Raw genomic sequence first — 25,229 nt, forward strand, 5'->3', positions numbered from 1 at the left:
AAAAAAATGTTGGCTTATGCTAATACCTTCTTGTGGGCCTGTATGTTCTCCTTCTACAACAGTATGAATAGAGCAAGCAGGAGATGGTTATTCCTGCGCAGCTGTAGTTCCCATGTATCCTCTTATCCCTGGTACTGCTTTGTGCCTGATAAATAGACCAAGGCTTCCCTTAAGAAGGCCTGTCACACTCTTTGCAGTGTTTTAGTATGTGGTGTTCAGACTCTCAGTTCCTGTGTTCTGAGGTGCTGGTAGAAATGAGTTCTGGACGTCTGGACCGCATAAAGGTAATCATAGTTTCAGATGTGGGGGGGGAATCTAGTTGGGCTTCTTTCTGTGGCATAAATGGATGTTAAAAACTCTAAAACAGTTAAAGAATACAGATAAAATGTATGTGAATTGCTGATGGAACTTGGGGAAACATTGGAAAACTGGTTGAACAGCAGAAGAACTGCGTTGTGTCTTGGAGTTTGAATTGAAGGCAGTTTAACAAACTCTTGAGGTACCGATGTTGCTTTTCAATGTTAACTGGCAGAACTCCTGATTACAGAAATGTTTTTATATATTTTGGCACTAGGTGTAAAGATGTAGTATTATTACTGAGGAAAAAGATAATTACACTCTTTGATTAATAGCTACATACCTGATTAAAAGCTGTGCTTGTGTTCTGGCTTCGTCTAGAGCTAGTCTAGCATCTTTCTCTTTCTTCATCTGTTCCTCAGATGTTCCTGATACCTTTTCTTCCTCTTTCTTCTTTCATACTCCAGGCATTCTTCTGCCATCTCTACTAGCTGCTGACATTCCTCTTCTAACCACATTGCTCCTTCTTTCTGTCTGCATTTTTCTGCTTCTTAGAAACAGATCAACAACAACAATTAGTTGCTCACATACTTCCTATTTAGGAAATGTTTTTTTTTTCCATCAATTACCAATAGCAAGAAAATACTGTTATAATACTGATGTTGCAAGCATTTAATATTGTCTCAAACATGTGAGTTTGTCTTAAATTATAATTGGATTTTTTTTTCCTGTTTGGCACTTAGGTTTTCAAGCCTTCCTCTGCAACTATTTGTTAATTTGTTTGTTTGTTTTGGGTTTTTTGGGGTTTGTTTGTTTGTTTGTTTTAAACTGTAGCTACTGAGATTCAGGCTTTCAGAGCAGATATATAATGAAAACACTAAGAAATGAACAGATGTAGCACAAATGTTATTATTGCCAGTATCTTACACAGTGGTATTATAGCTAGGCTGTGGAATTTCTCTTCTTCAGGCTGCAGGGACTGTGGAAGAGAGGACAGTTGTTACCATATCTATTTAATAGAGGAGGAGCAGCTGAGCTACTGCAAGTTTGGAACTTAGTGTCACAGGCATTCCGTGGCAGACAAAGGCTAAGTCTGTCTTTACATCCAATCAGGTCAATTACCTGCAGCTACAGTAATCATTAGCCTCTCTCTAGACTATCTGCTCCTTTTTGTTCTTCTGCCTGTCTCTTCTGGAACTGCAGAAGCTTTCTCTGATAATCCTCCTGCTGCCAAATAAGTTCTTGCGCTACTTTCTCTAATTATGACTTCTTTGCTGCCACCTCCACTCTTCTTCTAGTTTCTGTAAACTAGAACATAAATGATTATTTATTATTGATTGCTAGAGCAACCTTGGATTTGCTGAACATTTATGCCAGAAGAGCAGGTTCTAGCCGAAAGAGCTAAGCAGACTGCCGAAGTGAAGGGAGAGAAATGAGAATAAAGAGAGAACAGGTGCTTGTTAGTGATACTTAGCATACATCTGGTTGCTTCTGCAAATCAGTATTAAAAAAAATAGATTATGGCCTACTTTCCTTCACACTGTGTGTAAAGGGGGCAAAAACCTGAATTGTAATTTTTACATGTGTGCTTTTGAGGAGGAAACGAGGACTATGGGATACAGGTACATTGTTCACATGAAACAAAAATGTGGAGACAAGGGATGGAGGGGAGCACAGGGACAGCTAGGAAAGTTCAGACAAACAAGAGCTGGAAGAAAAAATTGTGAAGCGTCTTTGTGGAACAAGAATGCAAGCCCAGAACAAGAACCCAGGCTGTGCAGCAAAGAAGGATGCAATTAAAGCCTTGGCTGAGCGTGGGTGAACAGGATTGTGGAAGAAGCAGAGAGCTGAAGAAGGAATAGAAGAAGCAGGAGCACTGGCAGGGGAAGGCCCGTGAGCAAGTCTAGACGACGTAAACAATGCCTGGCGGCCCCACTGATGGAGGGGAATTCCACCTGCCTGGCAGTTGGGAAAGAAGATACAATAGTACTATATAAGCTGCCTGTTGGTTAGAGTAAATAATTCTGGTTGCATCACTGACTGGGGACTGTGCCTTCGTACACTACAAATGGTGCCCATGTTGGCATTAATCAGGAGACTAGAGCCATCTGGAGCGGTAGCGCAGCCCGATGGAACCAGGGATCGCCTCCAGGACTGACCTCACTGCTGGCCCATCGCCTTCTGCAGGAGGGAGGTGAGTGATCAGGAACCATGGGGAGCACTCTGCCAAGAGAGGAGCAGGGAAACACTCTGCCGAAAGAGCAGCAAATGAATCTAGAACTACTACACTATATTTTAAAAACTCAAAATCGATCTGTACCTACCCTGTCTTTAGTAACTTTCTTTGGGTATGAAAAAATGTCCCGGACTATCCCAAGACCAGCACCTTTGACAAGACACGTGGGACCAAATTGGCACAAAGCTTTGGGACGCTGCTGCAGGGACAGATAAAGCTGCAGCTCAGCCTTTACCACTTTGGCGGCTGATATTTGAAGCCCTGGTAGAGCTCCCCAAAGGGACAAAAAACACCTCTGAGGAGAGTCCAACACGTCCTTCTGCCCCGCCGCCACCCTGCCTGGACAATACTGATGTTGACAGAGAGTTTCTCAGGAGACCCATTTGATCTTGGGCCCACTGACCCAGAACCTAATCTATTTCTTTCTGATAATAAAAAGAAGGCGGCAGTGGGGAATGATCTAAACCCCTTGAGTAATTGTCGTGGTGTGTGGGATAAAAGTCGAAAAGAAGCCTTAGCTAAAGGCGACACAGACATTTTGCAGGCATTTTCTATTATTTATCGTGAAAATCGACCCAGAATGTGGGAGGCTTCGAGTTACGATCATGTTAAAGACCTGAGGAAATCAGTCAAAGATTATGGTCTCCAGTCAGGACATACCATGAATTTACTAACAGCTCTTGGTGACGGGTATGTCATGACTCCTCATGATTGGAAACTGTTGTTGCGTATGGTTTTGTCAGCTGTGCAATATGCTGTGTTCATGACCAAGTACCATGATCTCACGACTGCTGAAGCACTGGATAATTTAACGGGCAATTTAAATCATATTGGTGTGAATGAGCTCGTCGATGAAGGACCTCAGGCTGCTCCCAATGCGCAAGCCCAGATGGACAGACAGTGTTTTGTGTACTGCACATGATAAGATGGGTACCTGATACAGCTGCTCCAGAAGCTTCCTTTTCTGCTGGCACATAAGCGCCTGGAGAACCCTATATAAAATTCCTTGATTGGCTCCAAAATGCAGTAGAGAGACAAGTAGATCACTGAGCAGCTCATGATATTCTTATGAAACAATTAGCCTTCGAAAATGCTAATGCTCACTGCCATAAAGTGTCGCGAACAATTAAGAATGCTAATCCCTCTCTCACTGATATGATAAAATCGTACCAAGATATCGGCACAAACTCATAAGTCTCTTAGCTGATGCGTTATCAACACAGCTCGTTGTGGGGGCTGCTCTGAAGGCAGACTGTTACAATTGTGGAAAACCTGGGCATCTTAAAAAAGATTGTAAAACAGTTAAGCGAGGCAGTCGAGAAAATCGATTCATGGCAGACCGACCGTGCCCCCACTGTGGCCAGGGACTGCCCAGGGCAAGTGACTGCAAATTCAAATTCCATGCTGATGGTCAAACCCTAAGGGGGTTTGGGAAACAGGGGGAGGAGTGCGAGACCATGTGTGATAACAACAAATACGGTCCCAAGACCGCAGAACAACGCTTGGCCAGCATGGTCCCACCAACCACAGCTGGAAGTGCAGGAGGGGACCTGGCCACAGCCCAGTCAGTAACTCTAGATACCACAGCAGTTGTTCTCATCCCCACTGGGGTGATGGGACCTCTTGGAAATGGCAGGAGTGCTCTTTTGTTAGGGCGTTCCTCGACCACACAAATGGGACTTTTTGTTTTGCCTGGAGTAATTGATGCTGATTTTGTGGGAGAAATCAAAATTATTGCTTGGACACTGTCTCCGCCTTGTTTTGTTCCAAAAGGGCAACGAATTGCGCAATTAGTACCTCTCCTCTCCGTGATCAACCCTCGTAAAGGAGGATTTGGGAGCACTGAAAAACCTGTAGTTTTGTGGTCAAAACAAGTATCTAAAGAACAGCCTTTGTTACGTTGCCAAGTCCATGATCGGCACTTTTCTGGTCTGGTGGACACAGGAGCAGATATCACTATCATTAATGTATCAGACTGGCCTCCCGAATGGCCACTGAGAGATCCTACCTCTGCTATTGTGGGGGTAGGAGGTCCTCAGAGACTCAAACAAAGTGCAAAGATATTAACTTTCAAGATACCTGATGGTTGGATTGCACAAGTAGCTCCTTATGTCCTCCGGGTGTCCTGTATATTATGGGGCGGAGACTTGTTAAGCCATTGGGGAATCTTCCTGAAAACAGATTTTCAATAGGGACTGTTGACAAGCAGCAGGCCCTTCAATTGAGATGGAAATCACAAAAACATGTTTGGGTAGATCAATGGTCCCTGAAAAAAGATAAACTGCTGCATTTGCATGACTTAGTACAAGAACAATTGGCCACAGGCCACATTGTATCCACTACCAGTCCGTGGAATGCTCCTGTATTTGTAATACCAAAGAAAAGTGGCAAGTGGCGACTGTTGCATGACCTTGGAGCTATAAATGCAGTCATTGAGCCCATGGGTGCGCTACAGTTTGGTCTTCCTTCACCTTCTATGCTGCCTCAAAATTGGCCAATAGCCATCATTGATCTCAAAGACTGTTTTTTTTGCTATTCCTCTACACCCAAAGGATGCACCCCGGTTTGCATTCTCTGTACCATCTGTCAAATCAGGAACAGCCAACACAATGATATCATTGGACTGTGTTGCCACAAGGTATGCTGAATAGCCTGACTATCTGCCAATTAACTGTAGCAAATGCTTTGCAACCTGTCCGAAATGCAAACCCTCATGTTATAATTTGTCATTACATGGATGACATACTTTTAGCCACCGAAAAGGACAAAGACCTGCAGACAGTCATCTGCCAAGTCCGCCTTGCTGTCCAAGGAGCAGGCTTGCAGATAGCCAAGGAAAAGGTCCAACGTGTACCACCCTGGAAGTATCTAGGATGGAAAATTACAGCTCACACCATCCAGCCACAAGCACTGCAGCTGGCATTACAAATAAAGACTCTGAATGATCTGCAAAAATTGTTGGGAACTATCAGCTGGCTTAGACCTTTTCTGGGTATCACTACACAGGACCCCCTGTTTCAATTGTTAAAAGTGACCCTGACTTGAACTCTAAAAGACAGCTGACACCTACTGGACCACAATGTCTACAGCAAGTAATAGAGGCTTTACAGACACCTTTGACACTTTTTACACTTTGACAAGTCACTGTCTTTGTTTAATGCTTCCAGTGTACTCCATCATCATTCAGAATACCTTTCAGCCATATGCCCTTCTAAGCAAAAGAAGACCCACTTATGATAATAGAGTGGCTCTTTTTGCCTCATACATTTACAAAAACTGTAACTTCACGATTGGAAATGTTTGCCAACTTGATTCAGAAAGGTCATCACCAACTTCAGACTCTAAAAGCCAGTGATCCAGAATTCATTTATATTCCCACCAACAAAAAAGACTTGGACTGGATGTTAGCAGAATCTCTCAGTGTGCAGACTGCACTTGCAGACTACAGTGGTCAGATTTTAATCCATTTACGTAAACATTCTCCATTAAATTCCTTAGAAGAATTACCTCTGACTAATCAAACCTTATTTTCTCATATCCCACTTTCTAATGCAGTTACAGCATTCACAGATGGTTCCAGGAAAACACACAGAGCAGTGGTCCTTTGACGATCCACCGAAAATCTCTGGAACCAAGATATAAAATGTGTCGATGGATCGCCCCAAGTTGTTGAGCTTGCAGCTGTTGCGCGTGCTTTTCAGCTTTTTTCTGATGTAAGTCTCAATATCATAACTGATTCTTTATATGTTACAGGAATTGAATTGTTCAGCGTATAGAAGGCGCTTTCCTAAAGGAAGTCAACAACCCAGTGTTATTCACACAACTTAAAAAATGATGGCATCATGTTTCCTATCGTAAATTACCCTATTACATCATGTGTATATGGTCACACACCTCTCTGCCAGGACCACTAGCCGAGGGCAAGCGTGCTGCTGACAAAGCCACAGTCGCCCTCGCCACACAGCAATTATTTCAACAAACACAGCTCTCTCACAACTTTTTTCACCAAAACAGGAAGGCACTACAAAAGCAATTTCAGCTAACCACAGACCAAGCACATAATATTATCTTGACATGCCCTGAATGCCAATCTATAGCCCCGTTGCCACAATTGGGAGTTAACCCACGTGACACCTCACCACTGCAAATTTGGCAAACAGATGTTACACATTTTGGAGAATTTGGTGGCCTCAAGTATGTACATGTCACTGTTAATACTTTTTCTAATTATATCTTTGCCACTGCACATACAGGAGAAAAGAGTGGAGATGTCCAACGACACTGGCTAGCAGCCATCGCTGCTATGGGTATACCAGAAACCATCAAGACAGACAATGGCCCTGCATATGTATCTAAACCCACACAACTCCTTTTACAAGAATGGGGCATTCGCCACATCACTGGAATTCCACACTCCCCTACTGGGCAGGTGATGGTTGAGTGTGCCCATCAAATGTTAAAACAATTGCTAATTAAACAAAAAAGGGTGAGTCTGGAAGATCCACCACAGGAACAACTATGGAAAGCCACTTTTGTTTTAAATTTTCTAAGCAGAGACAACACTGATATGGCACGAGTGAATCAACACTTCGGAGCTTCCCCAATGTTCAAAACACAGCCAATGGTCCTTATTCATGATATGGCCACTGGACAATGGGAAGGCCCTATGCCATTGATAACTTGGAGGCGAGGATACACTTGTGTTTCCACAGGAAATGGTCCCAAGTGGATCCCAGCACGATATGTTTGACTGCATCTAGATGCCGAACTATCAGAAACAACAGAGCAATGAACCTTTTCTGTTCACAAAAGTATCGTTGGTTTTAATGTTATCAGGCCTGATAGTTCTGTTAGTGATTACGTTATGTTTGCCATGTTTGTTTCCCTGTGTTACAAAAGCGTAAATCAAGTCATGTATGCTCAAATGCACACTGTACTTGCTTTGCAAAGTATGATGTTAGAAAAAGAAGTGGATGTAGAAACCAGCCATAGCATAAGAGAGTTATAAAAATCAATAAGCTTAAAAGTATAGTTAATAGTAGTTTTATAGTTTATAGTAGTTTTGATAGTATAGGTTCAATGTAATCATTAGGATGTAATATACATGTATAATAACACAAGCAGCACTCTGTACATTAAACAAAAAAGGGGGAGATGTGGGTGAAGAGGATTGTGGAAGAAGCAGGAGCACTGGCAGGGGAAGGCCCGTGAGCAAGTCCTAACGACCCATCAGCAGTGCCTGGCAGCCCAACTCATTGAGGGGAATTCTGCCTGCCTGGCAGCTGGAGGTTGCAGGGGCCTGTCGGTTGGGAAAGGAGATACAATAGTACTATATAAGCTGCCTGTTTGTTAGAATAAACCATTCTGGTTGCATCACCGACCGGGGTCTGTGCCTTCATACGCCACAGCTGAGATTTATGTGTAAACAGAATGGCGGCCAAAATGGGCTATTTTTGCAGGAGGATTCACGCTATGAGTAAGGAGCATGAAAGAAAGTCCAGGAGGTTCATGAAGTGAAGGAATAATCTTTTTATTTTGAGAACTAGAAGTTAAGGGCTATCAAACTAAAGATCTGCTGTTTCACTGAGTGCTATTTAAGGTAAGTTCCAAACTAACTCAGGGTTCTCAGTCCAACAGTTTGACTTCAATGCCTACTTGCTTTTCCTGAAATAAAGTTGAGTTATGACACTAATATTGAAAAATGCTTCACAAGGCAGATTTGTCCTTTCTTTTAAACTACCTGATTAAAAGATGCTACTTCTACAAATCTGATTCTCAGGAATGCCCGTGACCAGGGTATTCAATCATTTTTAGGTAGGCTGCAGCTCTTAAAAATCACCCAAGGAGGTCGCTGTTCTCCCCAGTAAATGCTACTCGTAATGAAAAAGTAACTAGAGGAAGAAAATAGAAGCAAAGCAATAAGATGCTGTTAGAATGTGTTGTTTTGTCTAAGCAGAACCCTTCAAAAATGAATAGAAATGTGATAATTACATTACACCAGAGCTTGTTTCTGATACTGATGGTGTTAAAGGAGAAGTCACTACCTTAGCTTTCACGCACCACCCAAGTCTTTAACTGCTAGGACCAGGGTCCCTTTGCAGGGGGCAATCCCAGTGGGCTGATGGATGCCCTTTTTGACTCCTCACACACATGCACACACTTGCTATTGGGTGTGCTCCCTCTTTTTTCAGGCTCAGACAGCAGAGTCTCAGGTGTCAGATTTTAGAGAAATAAGTTATTTAATTGAAAGGTACAGCAGCGAGGTCAGCCTGGGCTGGGTTCCTCTCAGAAGGCAGGGACCTGGAACAAAGAAATGCCTGGGCAACTATACCCTTGTAATCTTTACACCTGCCCCTCACCTGCATACCATTCCTTGCCGTGTAGCACAAACTGTATCACTCTTAAGAACGAGCAGTTTTCTCCACAATATGCCGCTAATTTCAGAGAGAAGAGGCCTAGCTAAGACATAAAATTACAGAACAGTAATTGTTTTACTTCAAACCAGGGCATGTTCGTGTGTCTTTTAGGCCAACGGTGATTTTTGGTCTGGGGTCTTCTAACAGCTTATTAGATTCTTTTTCTGTTTCCAGACAGGCAGGCTGTTGAATGTTCTTACCTTATTCATTTGCAGTCTCTGCTGACAGTTGTAGCCTCCTTATATTCTGGTTTATGCTTCTTGTGCATCTCCACTTGCTGGCAGAAGATGGAGAACTGAAAAGTCCCAGAATTACCAAAACATCAGTGTGTTATCAACATTTTTCTTATACTAAAAGACTAACACAGCAGTGTACCAGCTGCTAGGAAAATTAACAAGAAAATTAACTCTATTGTGGCCTGAAGGCTTCAGCAAATCCAGCTACTCATGCTAAGTAAAGCTAAGCAAACAGCATAAATCACACCATATTATAACCCTAAGTGATTTATTCATATTTAAGCTTGCTTATTTAAGCTAAACAACTAATATCTTTCAACAGTGGGTTCCCCAGACATTTGCCCTAAGTATTTGTTGTGGGGTTTTGGTGGGTGTTTTTTTTCCTCCTAAAGCTATGTCAGCAGAGGTGAAAAGCAAAAGTGCTCTTGCTGCATTTTTTTTGTAGTATAAAATTCTTGTATCATTAAGGAATAACCTACATTGCTATGAAAGGTCTTTATAATCATGCAGTTGTATCCATGCTGAGATTTTCCTCAAAGAAAATGCTCAGTAGTGGTTTTGGTGCTGTATGGAAAGTGTGGAATATAATCTTTGTGAACTCACTGTAAGCTAGGTACAATTGGTTCAAAAACTGAATTTGTTAAGTGATTTTGATTCATTGTTGACACTGTTTTTTCATTAGTGAGTTGGAAAATCGTAATTTTAGGAGGGACTCAGAAATCAGAGTAATGATAAATGGATGAAAGTATTTACAAAAATGAAGTTAAATTAGTAGACATACACATACTATTAAACTTGGGGAAAAAAATCTAATGTGCTGGTAAAGGATGGAACTTTATGTATGCACATGTTCCAGATGAAAAGGTCTGTGGTGTTATCCTCTAGTTTGGAATTTGCCTGGGGGTACTGGATCAGTTTTGTGGCTCCTTTACACTCTTGTGTGTTTTTAGTCTTCTATTATATTGGAAGATGCTTTGTTATATATATATTTCTTCATGCTGGAACATTGATGGGTTTGGATACATAGGCTTTGCTGACAAAAAGCAAAGACTGCTGTAGTTCCCTGTCATCATTCAAATGTTCCCAATTGAGAACATTATCCTCACTAACCACATCTCCATGCTCCCATTTTCCAGATCTGCCTTCACTTTTTCCATTTGTTCCTGCTGCTGTTTCTTTTTCTATTTCTGTTGTTCTTTTTCCTTCCTCTTCTACTCCACTTTTAGCTGCTGCCTTTCCCTGTTTTGTGCTCTTACTTTTTCCTGTGCAGATTTCTCTTCTTGCCATTTTCCAGGAGGAATCTGAACAGGAATATAATGAATAATTCACTTAAAGTTGACATTCTGTGAATGATGGATTTATCTGTTATTGAAATTTAAAATTCTTGAGGTATATTTTATGTACTTATTAAAGTAGATTTGACTTACATGGGACTTTTGCTGTCACTGTGGCCAACAGTGCCTGTTTTCTCTATATGGTGAATGTTTTACTATTTTTTTTCTTTCAGTAGGTACTTGCCTTTGTGATATCTGATGACTCCTCTGTTAATTTTCTAGTATTTAGTGTTCCAATAAGTTACTACTTAAGCTGTATTCTTTGAACCTCTGCCACCTTCCTCGTTTCCCCTGTATTTTTTCTAAATGTTCATATTTTCCTGTGTATTTTTTGTGAATGTTTTGGGGTTGTAATGCATGAGGGAGCTAGCACGGGGCTTTCATCTAGTCCCAGAAAAGAGGACGCTCTGAGAGAATGAGTGAAGTTGAAAAAAAACCTAAAAGCCTGGTAGCTGATACATCAGCTGGAGGATCACTGTGGTGAAATGGGAAGACTACAAACAGTCCGTATTTTGCCGGTTCTAAACCAGAACTGTGGAAAACTTTTCCAGGAGCTGCAAGGGGTTTAAGACAGAGCTCTGCAGCGCATCTGACAAGCCTTTTTTACCATGGTCCATGCTGTCGCGGTGAAAGAAGGCATCGGGGAGCGCTTCTGTGCCACAGGTTTGCTTTGGTTTTAAAAGATTTATGGTCTGGGAATGCTGGCTGTTGGCGGGCCTCCCCGCCTCTGCCTCCCTCAGCGCCCACCTTCACCCGCCAATTCATGGGCCCCTCCGGCAGCTGCTGCCCGCTTCGGCTGGCGGGGGCAGCCAACAGCCAGGGGTGCGTTGTGTGAGCGAGAGCCCAAGGGCCATTAAGGGAGAAGTGGAGAGAACGTGAAGGGAAGCCCACCTGGGCAGGGGGCTCCATGTCTGCCAGGGCTTCCTGAGGGGAAGCTCCAGTCAACGGTACGAAGGGCAGCTTTGCGCCCACCTGGCCCCGGAGGAGGAGGAGGTCGGCTGGGTTAGGTGAGGAACCAGCATGTCTTACCTGCCCTTTGGGAGGATCTGAGGGAGTGGGCTGGTTGCACATTGGAGCTGAGGCCTGTTTGGGCTCCTGTCACCCTTAGCCGGGGTGTTCACTGCCCTGGCCTGCTGTGTGACATAGCAGGTGGGACTTCCTCCTCTCCTTTCTCTTCACAAGTTAATCTGCGAGAAAGTCTCCAAGAGTAATGGCTTCATCCCATACCTGTCTGTGTGGATGATATTGAGGCAAATAACAAAACAAAGCTTGTTGCTGATGAGGATAAACAGGTGCGGGGCTCACCTGAGCCCAGCTACACCTGTGCTTGGAGTTGAAAAACGAGCTGGGGCTGCTGGTGAGCTCTGTCTGGTGTGGGGCAGCCCAAGGGACCTGGCCTTCTGTGGGGAGCTGCTGCCCTGTCAGGCTGTGGGACCAGTGGGGTGCAAGCCAGGGGTCTTTCCCCTGTGCCAAACCCTGGGAGGGACCCCCTCATGCTGCCCCTCTGAGGGGAAGCCTCTGGCCAGGATGGTGACAGGGTGCACTGAGGGGGTTGCGGGGCTGAGAAAGCACCTGTGAGGAGAGGGGGGCCCAGCTCTCCCTCAGTGCTGGGGCACAAGCGCCCTGAGGAGGCCGCCATCTTGAGGTGGTGGAGGCTGGTGGTAAAGCTGCCCTCAAGGACACACTGGGTAAGACTTCTTAGTTTTGTATTCCTGTTGCATAGGAGTTGTGTCAGTGCATGTCCCTGCCCACACCCACTAGTGGCCTGACCCAGGGGGAAGGCCACAACTGCCTGTGTGTAGGGCTGGTTGTCAGGGGGGGCCTCATCCTTCGTGGGAGGAGAGCGAGTGGGCTGGCCACTGCCGCCGGCCTTGCCAGGTCCCCTCTCCCTGTTGGCTTCTGCTTGCCTTGCTCTGCTTCATGCTTTTGTTGCGTGGGTCCTTTTCTTCCTTGTGACTCTTCTCGTTTGGTTTTCGTGGAAAAACACAAACCTAGTAAGGCCAAATCACTGTGGAAGTAGTACATTGTTGATCTGGGTGATATGCTTTTGGATACTGTGGTAACTGTGCTTGTGTTATGTACAAATGAAATGTACGAATGTTTCAGTCTAGAGGTAAATCTTGCTGTTAATATGTTTACTTCTGGATTTATGTAATGTTTTTGTGGTGGGGGAAAGTGTCAGAACAAATCATAAATAGCATGAAAATGTTGTATTTTTATCTAAATCTCATTCTAGGTAAGAGAATTTCCTCTATGATTTAATTTGGTGACTTAAATATTCTTGGTCTTTGTGCCTCTATTCTGTTTCCTGCTGCACCTGAGTTAATCAAATAAACCAAGAATCTTATTTTGAATCTTAATTTTTATGTTCAGAAAGGTGCAACAAATGCATCACCAGGCCTGTAGTAAACTTCGGACAGACAAACCTGGGGGAAAATATGCAGACAACTTTGATGCAGACAACTATTAACCTATAATAAATTATGTTATCCTGATCAATGGTACTGCCGCTATGAATGCTCACCTGAAGGCTGAGGCTCTCATCTGTCTGTCTAGATTAAATGGTCACGCTTAACTTAGTCTCTTCAGTGGGCAAATGGTAGAAAGCCACGATATCCAGCAAAGGGAAGGTGCAATATGAGATAGGTGATCTGTGACCTTCATGCTGCCTCTGGCCTGCTGGTTAACTTAACACAGGTTTTTCTCTGTCTCTGAAGGCCTGCTGTCTACAGTGTAAGGCCCAACAAAATCCAGATTTGTTTCAAGGTACCATTCTAGTGCAAACAAGCATGTCTAAATAACTTCAAACCATGTTTATTGTAAGTGCATGCTCTAGTAGACGTAGTTTGGGATTTTCTTCTATATGGGTACAGGCTGGTAGAGAAAAATAGCCTAGCTACTGTGTCAGCTTGTTAATAGAATTTGTAATTCTTGACTTTTGATATAAAATTAAAAAATACACTTACTCTAAGTGTAGTTAAAATATTTCTGACTGTTAGTAATGCTTAATATATCTTGTTTGAGGCAGAGGTGACTCCCCAGGTCACAGGAGATGGGACAAGGGGAAATGGCCTCAAGTTGCACCAGGGGAGGTTTAGATTGGATATTAGGAAACATTTCTTCATGGAAACGGTTATCCAGCATTGGAATAGGCTGCCCAGGGAAGTGGTTGAGGCACCATCCCTGGAGGTGTTCAAATATGGGTTGACATGGTCCTCAAGAATATGATTTAGTATGTGGTGGTTTTTTTGTTTGGTTGGTTTTTTGCTTATTTCTTATTTATTTTTTTGTCAGAATTAGGTTGATGGTTGGACTAGATGATCTTTAAGGTCCCTTCCAACCTAGACGATTCTATGACTCTACTTCAGCTGAATTTTTTTCAGTGCTGCTGGAGGGGTTATAAGGAAGAATGGTGTTCTACCATTAATCAGTAGTGTCTGTACTTATATGTACATATATGTCAATTAGCAGTTTACTATATACAGTTTCATCTGCAAATGAATGTTTGTTTTGCCACCTTAACTGTATCCCAATGGTATAGAAACAGACAGAATCTGTACCACAAGCCAGACAGCGCTTACTGCATTGCATTCGGTGTCTGAACCATGATTGAAACCAGTTTCTAATATAAATATGTAGTCAAAGACACTTTAGGAGAAGGGGTAGGAAGTTTTGCTGCCATAAGACTTAGAATATCAAAGCTGCTGCCAATTGTTTCTTTCCTGTTCTCTGTTCATTGGGAAGTCTCTTCTTCTCTTGCATACTGCTTTTCAGAGTTACTTATTCTTACTCCAAAAGTGTCCTCTTGCACTTCCTAATGACTGGGAGATCTCAAAATTCTAAATCCAGATTCAGGCTTTATATCTTTTAAAAATTGGGAGGTGGGAGAGAACAACAATAAAATTAACCATCAAAATTAACCATCAAAATTTAGACCTGACTCCAGTTAAAAAACCGAAACAACCAAACAAAACCCCCCCACAACAACAACAAACAAAGAAAAAAATCACAAAAAAGAAACCTTGGGAAGGTGCAGAAAAATCTTGAGGTTTGGTTTCACTCCTGCCTTAACCTCTTACTATGTTTTGCACATCTATAAGCCCTGAAACTCTTCAGAATAATTTGTCAGTACTATATAATGAACAACTCATGTAATTGTAATGGCCCTAGCAGGTAGCTGCTACTCTCCTTGGAGATCACTTGTCTCCTCATTACTGAGGAAAGCGAGTCCCATTCTCTCTTATGCTGCAATGAAGATCCAAAGACTCATCTGCAGGTGCCTTGCATATTTAATAATGGTGAATATTTTAATAATTGCAGTTTCATTTCTGTAACACCATCCAAAGATCTCAAAGTATTTTAGAAGCTCATGGTCTGATTTTCATTTTTATTTTAGGAGTGATGTGAATCCATAGCTTCCAGTGACTTTAGCAGCAGCATTAAGTGCTCAGTTTCTCTGAAGATCAAGCTACAAAAAATGACATTTCACGTTTTAATTAATAACTTCTGTATGGATATTCTGTGAAGTCCTGTTTGGAATGTATTTCCTGAATATGGCTCTAAGAGGTGCATTTGTAAATCAATAGCATAATTAAAAGAAAAATGAGAGGCTTTATTTTGCTTCTAGTTTTAACGTAAATTGGTCTAAAGCAGGCAGTGACCTGAATGTAAGAATTTTGTATAAAACAGTTAGTACTGTCATGGCACATTGTTCTTCTTGGCACAATATCAGAGTAGTAAAGAAATATCAGAGTAGTAAAGAAAAAAAAAAGAGAAATGTTCATTCTGAGCATGGAATGTAATAACTGTTACATTCAGCTTAACACTAGTTCTTTATAAAACATCTTATTTACTAAGGTGAGAAGGCAAAAAAAAAATCATAATGCTAGGTGGATATTGTAGTTTTATTTTCGTTTTGGTTTAAAAACTGATTTTTCTTTGATGTCACTTGGTATAGATTCCACTGAAAACCACCTTCTTGGACACCTACTGTAAATAAATGTGGAGAGACTTGTCCAGGCCTATATAGGGTTTTGTAGAGAGCAATCTTTAAGTATTTGTCTTCTCCCTGTGTTTCCAGAGTCCCTGGTACTTAGCATCACATCACTACGCAGAAGAGTCATAAACCTGGCTTAACTGGCTAATTTATAGGTGTCTTGTGTTATCCAAGTAGCACAAAGGCTGCACAACTTAACTATCTACTTATGTTTTCTGTGGTGTCACCATGCAACTTGTTTATGCTACACCTTTTCTGTATAACTCATTAATTTTCCTCTAGAGTCTATCTAGACTGGCGTGTATGGTTATGTATTTAACTTGAATGAATTGATTTACAAGTGAGAAGTAAACTTCATGTAGCCTTTTATTTTTTCTCAGTCCTGGTTTTAAGAGGTCTTATCAAAGTGCCCTAAAAGTGCTTAGATGCTGTAGCAGTGAAACATTTTAATCTGAGGACTCTGACAGGGTCTTTTGGTCTCTGACAGAGGCACGTATCTCTGGCCGCATAAATAGGAGGCAGTTGCTGTCCTTTCTCACTATTAATATGGGCAGGAGAGGCATCTATTGTTGGGGTATGATTGCTGAGAAATTCCACTCTGATGCTTCACTCTGTTAGACAATGTGATAGACAATACTGTAATTAAGATGCCTGAGTGAAATAGAAACAAAGAAGTGGAAACATAGTCTGAGTCTTGTTTTCAGGAATGAAAGTTAAAATTTAAAAACCTGCTGTTTCTGTGTAAATGTACGTCTCTAGTGAAGTTTGTTGTATGGTCAAAGCAGGTTTCTGTAATAGTGGATTCAGGTTTTTGTCCATTTGCCTGTCTAGATCTGTAAAAGTGAAGGTCAACTCTTGGTCAAGCCAGGCTCAGATTTTTGCAGAATAGTTTTCCTCCTTGAACATCTGTGCTGCAGCTGTGGTTCAGTGTTATTGGTCTCAGTAAATAAGTAGCCAAATCATAGGATGAGAGAATGGCTCTAGTTCTAAATTTGACATTGGAAATAAAAATAAAAATGGTAATTATGTTTAACTCTCTCACCCCAAGAGTAATTTGGAACTTGATGTTGCAGTCTCTTCTGGCTAGAGTTATGGATTTCTGATAGTCCTATCAAATGCGTTCTTTCTCAGTGTATAGGGTGGTAAAAAGATTGAATTAATATGCCTTAACAAGGATTAAATGAGAGCTAGTGATTGCATGCTCAAAGCAGTTGGGAATTGAGGGACAAAGCAAAACCACCAAAATAACTCTCCAAACTTGAGCTTAAGGTTCAAGGCTTTCTAGAGGCAAAAGTGGTGATAGTATGGCTGAAGGGGGAAGGAGTGAGTTCCCCCTTTTGGGGTGCTTTTAGGTAGCATTTTAGAATTGAAGGTTTGTGGTTCAGGTGTTCTTCCAAATTATTGAACCAGTATCAAGTCTTCAACTGATAAGATAAGTAAAAGATCTGAAACCTTACATCAGGCAACAATAGTAAAGGGATTGCTTTTTAAATTAAAATAAAAGTTTGAAGGTGACCTATGAGTCAGACTGAAGCTGCTAGATCAACACTCTGGTCTTGTCAGTTTTCAGGCTTCAACTGTTGGGTAAACTAATAATAAAAATAAATAACAAAAAAGGCAAGGGGATCTATAAATAGTGATCTGTCTCTTTCTGACAAAGCCACAGTTTTCTTGAGACAGTTTTCTTGCTAGGATCAGCTGAAAGAGCAAGAGATTGAATTGTAGAAGTAAAAAGTCTTTAGCAGTAGAATTGTCTTTCCAATGTATATGTAAGGACAATACTTGGGAAACACCTACTAAAAGAATGAACCTCAGGCCTGGAGAGGAAGGAGCACGATTTTCCCTGAAAAATATATGCCATTCTGCTGTGGGTATTCAGTGCTTTTCTCTGCAGAGCTGGCCTGTGGTATAGGATGTTAAGGCACCAGTAGAGAGAGCCATTGTTTCAAGGATGTGTGAAAAGACATATAGAAGGTGCAAGTTGCTGTCAGGGCACAACACTGAAGTGTGTTACTGTAAAAGCTAATATAAATTCTTAAGCAGATAAAAGAACTCTTGTAGAGAAGGATCTTTCCCTACTAAACACCTTCCCCCCTCCCAGATGTCTGGACAAAGTTGCACAAGAATCACCAAACAGTTAAAGGCTTAAATCCATGCTTCTGCTTTTTTATGCTTCCTGCAATGTATAGCCTTTAATGACTTACCTAAGATATGTGCAGCGATTGTCTCAAAAGAGCTTACAGAATAGGTGTAATCTCACATGCCATGGGATGTTGGTCAGGAAATGCTGAGAGAGATGCAAATTCCAACTGAATATGTAGTTTTGAGTCTTGGAACTTACGTCAAATGTGGTGGGGATCAAATTCAACGTAACAGCATGCACTGTTCTTCCTGAAGTTGTCAGTTGCTGTTGAGGCTTACAACATTTTCAGCACTGTTGAAAATGGTGCATCCTTAGTGTGGAGGAGCTGCAGTCATCCTGTTCTGAGCTTCCTTCTGAGAGCGTGCACCGGTCTTATTTTGCCTGTAAGGCTGATATTGCAAGCCCAAGAGGGAGCACAGCATTCCCAGCTGTTCTGTTACCCATGGCCATTTGCAAAGGTGAAATGGGTCTATTTACTTTTGTTGGGGCATGTGTAGTTGCTTGGCAGTTTCTTGGCCCATGAGCAAAACCCTGTAGGACTTCAGAGCTTGAACAAATCTCAACATAAGACTTGACTGACGGTGAAACTTCTCACCTTGCTGCATGCTGGAAACTTCCTGGATTCTTGATGTTATGTGTCCTTAATTGGCTGAGGATCTCTTGCCTTGCCAAACCTTTCTTGTGTGGGGGTAATGAAATCTGAAACCAGGCAAGTTTTGTGTGGTTCTGAATTTCATCACAAGTCACATCTCACACTTCTCATTTCTCGCCTGGGGGAGAAAAACTCCAGTATCTTTCTGTCTCCATAAAGGAGGCAACGCCTGCATAGTTCCCCCATGCTGGCTGATTATATTGACTTAATCATAATTGAGGAAGGAGCCAGATATCAGCTTGTATATGATACTGGCACGTAAAGCCCTGTATAACTGAAGACCAGCCCTAATGAGGCAGCAAGAAGGAAGCAGTGATGGCAGCATGAAAAATTGACTTTTGCTGACATATCTTGCAGTTGTTGCTAAAAGTGCCAAACAGAGTTTCTTCTTAAAATAGGAAATACTGACTTCAGGAGATCTACTTCAGGTGTCCAGAATCAGCAGTATATGCTAAGAAAAGCCAAACCTATATAATGCAGGCCAAGTAATAAAAATATCATAATGGAGAGAAGTCTTTAAATGTGAATCTTTTTTTTCCCAATGACAACCACAACACAAAAAAGGAAACTTCCTCCTATGTTCTTTTTTTTTTTCCTCTTCTGTTTGATCCTTCAGAAGCTCTTAAGCCTTATGCAAGTTCTCACTCTGTTTGCCAGCTTATTTCTTATTACTTAATATTGTGATAAGTTTAAATTACTTTATATCACAAAGCTGATCAGCTGCAGAAAGAATCAGAAACACAATCAAAGCATGCGTGCTTGCTGCTCTGGATGTTTAGGTCTTGCTGGTCCCAGTGGCTATGTTATTTTTGCTGCCTTGCTGCCCTCTTCTCCCTCACCAGAAAAATGTGGTTAAAAGTCTTTTTTTGACCATAAGTCCATCACTTACTAGTATATATTGTCAGTTCCATCAGCTCACACTGTTGCTTCTGTGATCTTGTGCTATTGTCCACTGTGTCTTCACATGGTGCAGAGCAGATTGTGGTAATGCTAGACATGATTCCAATACCAGCCCTAAATTTGCTTTCAGGTAGTGGTATAGTTAAATACTAGTGATTTAGTTAAATACGATAGATTTAGTATGCTAAAGTCTTCATTTTCATCTTCCCTGGCAGCTGCACTAATATGAAGAGTGCTAGTACTTGCTAGTACAAGAGAAAGGTACCAGTGCTCAGCTGGCAGACGCATAGTTGGATGGGGAAAAAGACTCTTCAGTTGTCTGGCATTGTTTATGCAACAGTGAATGACAGTGGGAAGCAGTCATGGAATTACAATAATGGGAGACTTTTCTCAAGTTATCTCAGATCAGTGGGTTTCTGAAGCATCCCACAAAACCAGTATGGCCTATAATGAAAACAATTTATTTACATTACTGGAATCCTGCAATATTTTTTGTATATCAGGATGCATCTTACCTTTCTCACCTCTTTTTGCCTTTGTGTGACCTTAATGATTTGAGATTTCAAACCTTCAGCAACTTTAGCTCCTTACTGCAGTATCTGCGCTGCAGGAAGGAGCACTTTGCCTTGAAAGATCTAGGGACTTTTTGGAAGGTTGTTGTAAGGAGAAGAAAAGGAAAAGAAACTAACATAAAAATAAGTTCTGTGGAAACAGCTCTAGAGGGAGTTTTCAGAGCTGGGATGTACAGTCGTTACGGGCTTACTAACAAGAAATTCCGTATGTGTGGAGTTCAGAAAAGAGAAATCAACTATGAGATGAAACCCATGCTGTGTGAAAAGGTGTGCTTTAGGAACTTCCCTGGTGTGAGCAATGGGTAGCCAGGAGAGTTAAGAGGTTTAGCTAACAAATGCTGGAGAATAACAGATAAGAGAATGAAACTCCCTCACTAATGCACTGCACTGTTTTCTTTAGTGTTAAAAACAGCGGGAGAGAAGTGATACTGCTCAGTGTTAGCAGTTCTGGCCTGATACACACATGAAGGTTTTGTACATGTAAAGAACAAAAGGGAACATGTGGCGCTCTTCCATCAGTTTCCTTTGTTGAACTAGGCTCTAATCTGTTCCTTTCCTCTTCTCTTGGACTTCCATATGCCTGAAGGTAGGCCTAATTTACCGAATGCTCCATGAGTGCCAGCGTGGCTTTCTGTGCATGATCTGTGGTAATGGTATGTAGAGACTGACCCTGCAGTGACTGAGCATCAGCAAGTGGCCAGCAAGGGTGTTATGTTTTACCCCATATCTTCAGTTAAATGAATTGTGTGACAAGGCTGATGGGAAGCTCAGTGTGACATGAAGGTCACTGTTGCATGGCATCCATGTGATGCTGAGCTTCTACTAAGTCAGTTGTTTGGAATAACAAGCACAGCAGTGGAAGCTGGGGTGACTGGTCTTCTGTTCAGAAAAGTCAAGGTACATCTAGATCTTTCTAAATCTTTTAAAATATCTGGATTTCAGCTTTTGAGCTGTTTCTGTAAAAAAAAGTAATATTTTTCCTCAGAAATTGCTGAGGAAATTCCATTAATTGTCATGGAAAAAGAAAGGAGGGGCAAAGTTGCTCTGACTCAAGTCTTGGGGAACTAAATTGAGCATTAAAATAGATTTGTACCATCAGTCTCCTTAGAAGTGAACATTGCTAGGCTTAATGAGAAAGTACTGAAGCAGAATGACAGTTTCTTATTAACTCAACAAGACTTGTCTAGCTATTTCCACGCTGCTTTTGCTTGCTCATTAATGACCTTCTGCACTATAAAAAGAACAACCCAAACACTCTAAGCCCCTGGGAAGACCTTTTTATATGGTCTATCAGATGTTAAATGGCCTGCTAGCAGTGAAGAAACAACCCTGTGAAATGCTGATCAGCATTTTTGTCTTGTTCTTGTGCTTAGACAAAAAAGTATAATTGATTAAATTGTCTATTGCAAGATAACAAATGTAGGTGACACACTAAGCCCATGTCACTGATGTCTGCACTTCCAAGTTGACTTCAAAGTAATGGAGTCACAGCTGTAAGTAGCCGAGAAGGAAGATAAAGCTGTCAAACTTTCCATGAACACCATTGTAAGTGAGTGAACCGCCTAGAAGGAAAATGGTTGTCATTGATCCATCATTCTAAAAAAGCAGAAAGTGTAGGAGGAAGTAAGTTAAAATAGCATGGATATAAGTGATTATTTCCTTCATGTGCTGGCTGGGTACCTCAAGGGGGGAAGTGGGTTCTTTTGTCAGAATCTGAGCATCTTCTTGTAGAAAGAGCTAACAAGCAACTGCTGGCCAGGTCTGCTTTGTTAGCCTAGGGCTCACCTCTACAGTCACTTCCTCACAGCTTCACAGAATTGCAAATAATTCCTAGTAGTGCCTGGCTATGAGTAGCCAGATTACCTGAAATGGGACTGCTCACTGTGATTGGGGAATTGATAAATTGGGTTGTGAACTCTGCGTAGTGAGTTAACTTCATCTCCAGTGGTGTTTCACTGAGTTCAGTGGATTCTACTCAAGCCTTGTCTGTCAGTATGGGAGATCGCTGCAGTGCTTGGGGGAGCAGCTCAAGAGAACTTGATGATCAGACTTCTACGAACCCAGTGCAGGGGAGCCTTCAAGTATACACCATTTTCTGTTCTGAGGGTCCGTTATGCTTTTAAAGCTTCAGAAACTAGAACTGAAAGCTGTCTTAATGATTTTCAAACTTCTTAGTGGTCCTCAACTTCATCCCAAACAAATCTGAATCTGGAACAGTTTTTAAAATGAGATTAAATTTGAATTTTGATTTTTGTTTCTTTTAAGTTTATGTGACTTGGGAATTGGTAGACATCAGGGGAGTTACTTCCCTAGGCATCAGTGCAAGTCTGTTGAATCAAGCAGTATCTAGGTACATATAAAATCAAAATAAATGCCTGCGCAATCCCCTTTGGACTGAGATTAGTGATTTGGCTTGATATGAAATCCCTATCCTCTAACCTGGAAAGCTTGCAGCTGTAAAAGAAATGGTATTTAATAATAGACCAAGATTTGATTTCAATGGAAGCATTGTCTGAGTAGGGACATCAGAGCTTGGTTCCAGAGCACCAATAAAAAAAAATAAAATAGCCTTTTTATTTATTGGGCACTCAGACTTGAAGACTCCCAGGTGCCTATTAGTCTAAGGGCTTGTCTGTACAGGAAAGTTAGTGTGCAATATGTTGGAATATGAATTTACAGTGCACCAACTCCTCTGTGCTCCCCCTGTGTTTGGATATTTTTAGCACACAGTAATGGTGTCTTTCTCTGTGGCAGTTCATTCAGTTTTGAAAGTAAAGTAATTACATTCTGCTTAATGCCTGTGTGGTGAGTGAATGCCAAATAGCCAATGCCCTCTAAACTTGTACCCAAACTTCCTCCTCTCAACTAGTGCTAAGGATAGTTTTTAGTGGGTTCTGCCTTTGTCCATGAAGATGACAAGTATGAGTCTTTTTGCTTTTTCAGAAGGCAGGAAAATAGTATGTTTTCAAAAGTTCCGCTATTCCAGTTCTCAGTACAGCTTTGGGCTTCTAGGGTTTTAGATCAGCGAGTTTCAGCACGACTCTGCTTTGAGAGTTATTTTCATAAATATTTTACAGCTGACACTAAAATACTGTGTACTTGAGCATGGCCAAAAGGTTTGTATGGCTTTTTAGTTGATGGGATTGAAGGTTGCTAACCTTCCTTTTTTTTTTTTTTACTTGGTTAGTTTTAAGCTCAAATCCATTCAAATATATGCTTTTGCTGGCAGGTATGGAAGAGGCAATGTAGTATCAGAGTGAGAACATGGAGAAGCAATAAGGGTTGGAGGGCATGTAGGTATTGTTAGGGTTTTTTGTGGCAGTGCTGATGTTTGCCATGTTTTGAAACTGAACTGAACATGTAAGGTACCTGGACAACCGTTAGTTTGCTCAGAATTCTTGTCAGGAAAATTCAGACAAAGAAACCTGGCTGTTGGAGAAGCTATGAAAGATGGGTTGTTGTTTGTATTTTCTCTTAACCTGGACAGGAAAGTGCAGCAATGACTCTCAAGCTGACATCTGTTGTTTGGGGAAAAACAGAACAGGGAAAAAAAGTCTTGCTAATTCAGTCTAATCCATACTTGATCTATTCGCCTTACTAAGAAAATTCCTTTACCCTTGCTGCTCTGAAAATGTACCAGCCTGCATACAAATAACAGGAACTGATTGTGAATCTTGCACCTTTCACAGAATTGATGTTACCTTGCTGTTCTGCTTCAGGTATCCATGGTATGTCATAGGAATGCAGCAGAGAACCAAAGTCTGACTTAGTCTGTTTATCCTGCATTAATCTGAAGCTTCCAGAGAGACAATCCTGACTTTGTGGCTCTCTGAATTCAGCAACAGTGCTCCTATTTCCTAGAGGAAAAATGAGGGAGAAATTAGCTGTAGGTCCATGCACCCAACAAATGGTGCCACAGAAACAAGACTAGATTTCATATAACTTTTAACTAGCTCATTTCCTGAGAAGGGTCTACTTTGTCTGATTCTGCTCTTCTGTGTGGTAAAAAGAAAAATAAACACAAACAAATTAATGCTAAATTGAATTATTGTCTTTTTCCCAACTCTGTTGTTAAGCATGTAAGAATTACTCTATCCAGTTGAATAACTAAAGCAGGCTGAAGGAAGCGTTGCTGCTCTCTGTGTGTGCAGAGAAGATGTAGCAACCTGCTGGGAAGGCTGGGATGTTCATGGGGGGACTGCACCTGGAGTCCACACACACTGTCCATTGCAGAGCCCCATTCTGTGGGAATTTCCCATTAATCCTAATGCCATGAGACTGAGGGAGACAAAAGGTGACTGGATACCAACCACAGTGAGTTGTCTTCATGGGATGACTGTGGTGAACCAGTCAGCAGTAGTTATTGCTGGGGACTGGTTTGTGTGATGTTTGCAAACACCCAAGTTTGCAGCTAGATCAGAAAAGAAACATGTTCTTTATTTCAGTCGTGCTGGGAGAAGGCTCTCATCCAAGTCAAATTTGCCTTGACCAGCTGAGGTAGTGTACACAGCTTGTCCTTGCCTGTGGTGGTTGTAAAGCCGTCCTACGCATTGACGTGATCATGAAGGAGTTGAGCTCATGCTCTCCTGTGTTGTAACTGTGGTGAGGATAAGCCTAAAGAAGTGTCTGCCCTTCACACAAGGACAGTGTGGCTACATTACAAGTTGGAGTATCAGTGTTAGTGGGGTAACCCTTTCCTCTGTCCAAGGGAATTAACTTCCTATTGGACTTTTGGCTGTGGGAAGGGAAAAGTATTTCACCTTAAATGACTTGCAAAATGACCAAGAGGGAGACTGTCAGGCTAGGTCTTACAAGCAGCCTGGCTCCTGATCCTCTGCTTAAGTCACTAGACCATATGTCTCTCTCCATTCATGCTGAATGAATTCTCAGACTGTGCTACACTTCCTCCCTTGAATAATAATCTTTAATGAAAAGGAAAATGAGAAAACAAGGTAATGACAGATAGCACAGAGAAAACATTGGAAAGTGAAGAAAGAAATGTCTGAGAGTAATAGCAATGCTGATATTCCCATGTTAATGATTCAAGAGCTTTCTGGCTGCTGTGGAAGAAAAAATGATAGTTGCTGCAGTCTACAGAGATTTAGGCAATGCGGGGAAAATTTCAAAATTGAACAGTAATGATCCCCATGTTTGTTCTCAAAAGATTCCTCCAGCTTCTTCCTGCAAGGTGTGAGGTGGTCTCTGAGATGCAAAATGTCCCTTTGCAGGTTTAAGCCTGTAGTTAATTAATCTGAAATCCTTCCTATCTGGACTGACTGGTTAAGGGAACTTAATAAATTACTGAGATGTTGATCTCAAAGAAAATAGGCAAAACTCCCAATTATATCATCAGTGTTATCTGTGCCAGGATTGCATGAATGTGCCCTTAGTATCTGCTTCAGCTCCACGTCTGCTGTTCCTTTCACCAAAGCACAAATACCAGTGAT

General features: G+C 41.7%; 1 protein-coding gene across 1 annotated transcript in view; it reads left to right on the plus strand.

Moving 5' to 3' along the window:
* The first annotated feature begins 3,575 nt into the window (after nt 1-3,575).
* The window catches only part of LOC106895182 (endogenous retrovirus group K member 18 Pol protein-like), a 151,891-nt gene continuing 130,237 nt past the window's right edge, over nt 3,576-25,229 (plus strand). Inside the window, 3 exon segments of the mRNA XM_014954383.1 lie at nt 3,576-5,057; nt 5,059-5,121; nt 5,123-6,246. Of these exon segments, the coding sequence (XP_014809869.1) occupies nt 4,668-5,057; nt 5,059-5,121; nt 5,123-5,578 (909 nt within the window). The 5' untranslated portion in view covers nt 3,576-4,667 and the 3' untranslated portion in view covers nt 5,579-6,246.

Source organism: Calidris pugnax, unplaced genomic scaffold, assembly GCF_001431845.1.
Source record: "Calidris pugnax isolate Ruff unplaced genomic scaffold, ASM143184v1 scaffold103, whole genome shotgun sequence".
Taxonomy (NCBI): domain Eukaryota; kingdom Metazoa; phylum Chordata; class Aves; order Charadriiformes; family Scolopacidae; genus Calidris; species Calidris pugnax.